General features: G+C 33.8%; 1 protein-coding gene across 1 annotated transcript in view; it reads left to right on the plus strand.

Annotated features, from left to right (window-relative positions):
• LOC102605997 (ferrochelatase-2, chloroplastic-like) overlaps positions 1–5,016 on the plus strand; it is a 7,681-nt gene extending 2,665 nt beyond the window's left edge. Inside the window, exons 5-9 of the mRNA XM_006355263.2 lie at positions 2,231–2,334; positions 2,459–2,585; positions 2,730–2,882; positions 3,572–3,672; positions 4,384–5,016. Coding sequence (XP_006355325.1) covers positions 2,231–2,334; positions 2,459–2,585; positions 2,730–2,882; positions 3,572–3,672; positions 4,384–4,699 — 801 coding nt within the window. The 3' untranslated portion in view covers positions 4,700–5,016. The remainder of the gene's footprint in view (positions 1–2,230; positions 2,335–2,458; positions 2,586–2,729; positions 2,883–3,571; positions 3,673–4,383) is intronic.
• The last annotated feature ends 390 nt before the right edge of the window (positions 5,017–5,406 follow it).

Here is a 5,406-nt window from a genome sequence, read left to right on the forward strand (position 1 = left end):
TATATATATATATATATATATATATATATATATATATATATATATATATATATATATATATATATATATATATATATATATATATATATATATATATATATATATATATATATATATATATATATATATATATATATATATATATATATATATATATATATATATATATATATATATATATATATATATATATATATATATATATATATATATATATATATATATATATATATATATATATATATATATATATATATATATATATATATATATATATAAATAGATAATATCTTTTTTTCCCTTTTCCGTTTCTTTAAAGGTTCTTATGATTTTACACTTTGTCTTACCCTAAAGTAATATTATCTAGGATCTTGATTGTAGAAATCTTATTTTTTACTAGTAGCTTCAGAAAAACTTTTTATTGGGGAAAGTAGCAGATGAATAATAATGGATTAAGTTAGCAACAATAATAACAGATGAGTTTTCTACTTAATGGATCATGGGCTAAAGGTTTCTGTGTTCTTTGTGTTATCTCCTCCTCTCTCCTCTCTCCTCTCTCTTTTCTCGCCCTCCTCCTCCACGGAAAATCTTCCGTCTTTTGTTAATCCCAACAGTAATTGAACTGGATTGTACTTCATGTCTAGCTTTATTAAGTGCCAAGTCAAATAGCTTCTTTGGGCTTGATTTGCTTTCAGCCATGCATGTGTAAAATGTCTAAACCTAAAATAAATATTGTACATGAAACAGAAGAACAAGATATCGGTTACAGTGACCCATGTTTAACAAGAATTAAGCCTTAATCCCGAGCTAGTGGGGATTATATGAATCCTTGCTACCCATTTAATTCCCATTTAGCTCCATTTCCAATCTTCAATACATTAGGTTCTCTAAGCCGTGAATATTGCTAGATTTTCTATTGACAAATACAATCCCTGACGAGATTAAAAAGTCTCTTAGCAAATTGGAGACATACCAAGAAGACTAAGCCTTAATCTCAACTAGGGTGGTACTGCTAAGGGATCTTTTTCTTTCGCCATGCTCTATTTTTCTCCAAGTTGCATGGATTCTGGGTGATTATTGGTATTTTGAGACAGCTTCCTATAATCATTATGTTTTTTTCATTCCTAGAACCCCCATTGCATCAGAAGGTCTACTTAGGACATGACCAAAGCATTCAAGCCAACTCTCATTTTTATCAGTATGTGCACATTTTATTGAAAAGGAAGGCACAACCCAACTAAAAGAATTGTTTGATAAGTAGTATTCATCATTTTACTGATAAAAAGAAATTACTACTCAACTAAAAAACGTCTGATAAGTACTACTGAACTAAAATTGGAGGACTAGAAAGCTTTTTACAAGCCAAAATTTGGATCAAAGTAGTAAAATGTGAGGAATTCTACTAAAGAAGCCCCTTTTCAGCTTGCAATATATTAAAATATAGCTTCTTATTTTTGTTTTTTTGGGGTTTTCAAGTCCGGCTAACTCCGTCTTAGTCCACGATTAGAATGTTTACACATTATAAGCTAACTTGTCTGTCAATGTCCATTTATGAGGAGCTAATGTTTTGTTCTGGCATTTGCTTAAATCAATTCTGCTAAGAATATTCAGTGATATATAGACCACCTCAAAAAAAAGTGATCTATACTATTGTTTACTGATTTTTCAATTGGTAAATAAACCCTTTTTGTTGAAGCCCGTCCCAGAGTAATTCACATTTTGAAGATAATCATGGCCATTTTCATTTGTAAGAAGTGAAATTGATAGTTTTAGCAATTATGTGTTGTGTTCTGATTACATTGTTTGGAAATATTACTGAAGAAAATTCATTATGCTTTCTTTTCATTAATTTATCTGGATGAGATAGTTTTGGCTTCTGGTAAGCAAAGTCTTGTTAATGTGCTCTGTTTTCCTTAGCAAGCTTGCTATACAACCTCACTACTTTTATGTACAGATATAGTCAAATAGTTATATGCTGATACTTTTGATGAACTGCCAGCTATATATTTGAGATCCTATATTTTTTTTATTTAAAAAGATTTATGTGTTGAAATTCTTGGGTGGAACATGTTTTCTGCACCTACTTGATCCCAGCCAGCAGTTATCCTTTCAAGGACACCCAAATGAATAGTTGGGATTGAATGGACCTAAGAATCACTCTTCTCCTGTGAGCTGGAAATTTCACAGGTCTTAAGTTTGATCTGAATTTGAGTTCCCTGTTGTGGTGCAGATAAAAAGAGATGGGATTACAAAGCTTGTTGTACTGCCTTTATATCCTCAATACTCTATCTCTACAACTGGTTCAAGTGTCCGTGCCCTTCAGAATATTTTCAAGTAACTCTCTTTTTCTTTTCAATTTGGTTACTGCATTTATGGAGTCTCATGTTCTTAAATTGAAGTGTATGCATATACATTTTCCTGGCTCTAATCAATATCTTAACTTTTTGTGTACTCCCAGAGAAGACTCTTATCTGTCCAGACTGCCAGTTGCTGTCATTGAATCCTGGTACCAACGACAAGGTTACATCAAGTCCATGGCAAACTTGATTGAGCAGGAGTTACATAATTTCACTAAGCCTGAGGAGGTAGCATATCTTATTTCTTTATTTGTGTGGCCTTAGTTTCTGATCATCATGGTTATGCTTTTAGTTTGGTGATGAACCGTTCTTTATTATTACTGGGAATTTTTTACTATTTCCAACTCAATTCTAAGAGGGATGTATTTTCAGGTCATGATTTTCTTTAGTGCCCATGGAGTGCCAGTCAGTTATGTTGAAAATGCTGGTGATCCATATAGAGATCAGATGGAAGAGTGCATTTTCTTGATAATGAAAGAGCTGAAAGCTAGAGAAATCAACAATGATCATACGTTGGCTTACCAGGTTTGTCCTAAAGCTTAAGTCCTCCAGATCACTTTTTGTGTTATCCGTAGTTCTCCACATTCTGCAATACCATGTACATTCAGCTCTTCCTAATGGTGCCCTCTAAGTGATTTATTAGAGATCGGAAATAAATGTATTTTTCCACGCTGCAATGACTCAAAGTTCAGTTTAACCAAACTCTATGTGCTTTTACTGATCAGTGTTCACGTCAAAGTGGAACTGTTCCATATTTTTCTCCTTTTTTTTCCTTCCTCCTATTTTTAAAACAGTCTTTTCTTGTGAGAAAGTTTGTAGGGGTTTGAGACAGAATATGACTCCCCTTTTCCTCATTTTACTTCTATCTTGTTCTGTTTCATAAAATATGACGTTTTCCCAAAAATGCCAAAAGTTCATCCCTCAACATTCAGATTGATTTTAGTTTTACTTGTATTATTTCAAATTTGATGCGACATCTTTTCTACCAACTCCAGACTTTTTTACATTTCAGATTTTCCTAACTCTTCTCTAAACTCAGTGTTAATAATCCTTCATCACATTTTATTCTTATACTACGTAAAATGAAGAAACGCAATTTCATTAATGTGGGGAAGTTCCTGTATACAAGAAATATACCAAAAACTAAATATAGTGGGATGAAGGTACTTTTCCCTCGTGGTGAATTAATTCAGTATTATCCTTTTGCATTCCAGAGCCGAGTTGGTCCTGTACAATGGTTGAAGCCATACACTGATGAAGTTCTTGTTGAGCTTGGACAGAAAGGTGTAAAGTCTCTGTTGGCTGTTCCTGTAAGGTATGCATACTAGCACCTGAAACTTAGCTTCTCAATGAGTTGTGGTGTCATGGGATCAAAACTAAGTGCTATCTATTTGTTGGGCGATTTTTTCTTAGATTAACGACCTCTTTTAGACTTTCTATGGGCTGTCATGCAAATTTAACATGGATACATTTTGTTGAAAACTATTTCAAGTCTACTATGGTTTCTCTAGCCAGACCTGATTTGCTGGAGAAGGCAACAGGAAGACCACATGACTCATGGGTCCTATTGCTCCTAATTGATAACTTGAATTTATAGAATGGATCGTCACTTATGGATGCTAATCTCTTGTGCATGAGAGGTTGGAAAATTAATACTTCGACTATTAACCGTGAGAACCTCTTTGATTAGTTGGAAGAAAAAGAAAAGGGGGTGAGATGTTTTACCTTACTTGAAGTGTCTTGAAATTCTTCAGTTAGTGCCTTAGTGGTATTATCCCAATGGTTTTAAGTCTCCTGCATATTCATAAAACTGATGTGGGATTTGGAGCGACAATAGCCAACTGTCTCTGAGATACATTTTAGTTGAGGGATTTAGTAAGGGACAATGCTTTTGTTGACTTGGTAGGAAGTGCTTCTTCTCTTATGAATGTTTGTTGGCTTACTTTTTACTTGTCTGCAAAATAACACAATCTCTTGCTTTATTCTTGATATCTCACCTAATGTATCCATGCTATTGGAATTTCAGCTTTGTGAGCGAGCATATAGAGACTCTTGAAGAGATTGATATGGAATACAAGGAGTTAGCACTTGAATCGGGAATTGAAAATTGGGGTCGTGTTCCTGCTCTGAATTGCACCTCCTCTTTCATAACTGATCTGGCAGATGCAGTTATTGAAGCATTGCCTTCGACAATGGCAATGTCTCCGTCCACTGGTACAGAGGAAGAAGTTGATAATGATCCCATGCAATATTTTTTGAAAATGTTTTTCGGATCACTCTTAGCATTTGTTTTTCTGTTTTCACCAAAGATGGTATCAGCTTTTAAGAAGAACATACTTTAGGGAGCACAGAGATCCTTTACAGAAATAGTGCAGAGATCAAGAAGCAATCTGTGATGCCACCTGAAAGATTTTTGATTTTATAAACAATTTACAAGTGTTGTTTCTCTTAGTTAGGTATCACTTTTATTAGAGAGACTTGATTCAACAGTTGTGAAGTGCCAGTATTCTGTTTCTGGGGCAGCACTTGTGCATAGAAAGATAACAAATCAGAGATGCAACAATCTTTGTGGCTTCAGTTTTAGACTCTATACAAATATCATCTATTTTTGTAAATCTACGAATTATTTTCTATTATACAATTGATTTCTCTTGATTAAGCATTTGTAGAAACAGCAAGGACAAATTAAGTAAAGTAATGCATCTTGATGAGATACTTCTAATAGTTCATACGTGAAAACAATATAGAGAGAAATGCAAGGTAAGCTTAATGTGGCCTAGCCTTTCTTAGACCCACACTCGTGCTCAAGAGAAGCTTAGTGCAGTGAGCTAACATGAATTCTGGCAATGTAATTGGACTCTCATGTTGATCTGAATGAATCGTTCTTCTTAAAGCAAATGTGATCTAAGCAAGACGCCAAATTCCATTTTGTAGGGAAGGAGCCTACGATGTATGTCTAAAAGCAATTGCGATCTAAGCAAGACACCGTATTACAACATTTTGTAGGAAAGGAGGACCTACTTAATATGGAACTCATAAATGTAGTCAT

Source organism: Solanum tuberosum, unplaced genomic scaffold, assembly GCF_000226075.1.
Source record: "Solanum tuberosum cultivar DM 1-3 516 R44 unplaced genomic scaffold, SolTub_3.0 scf00198, whole genome shotgun sequence".
NCBI lineage: Eukaryota > Viridiplantae > Streptophyta > Magnoliopsida > Solanales > Solanaceae > Solanum > Solanum tuberosum.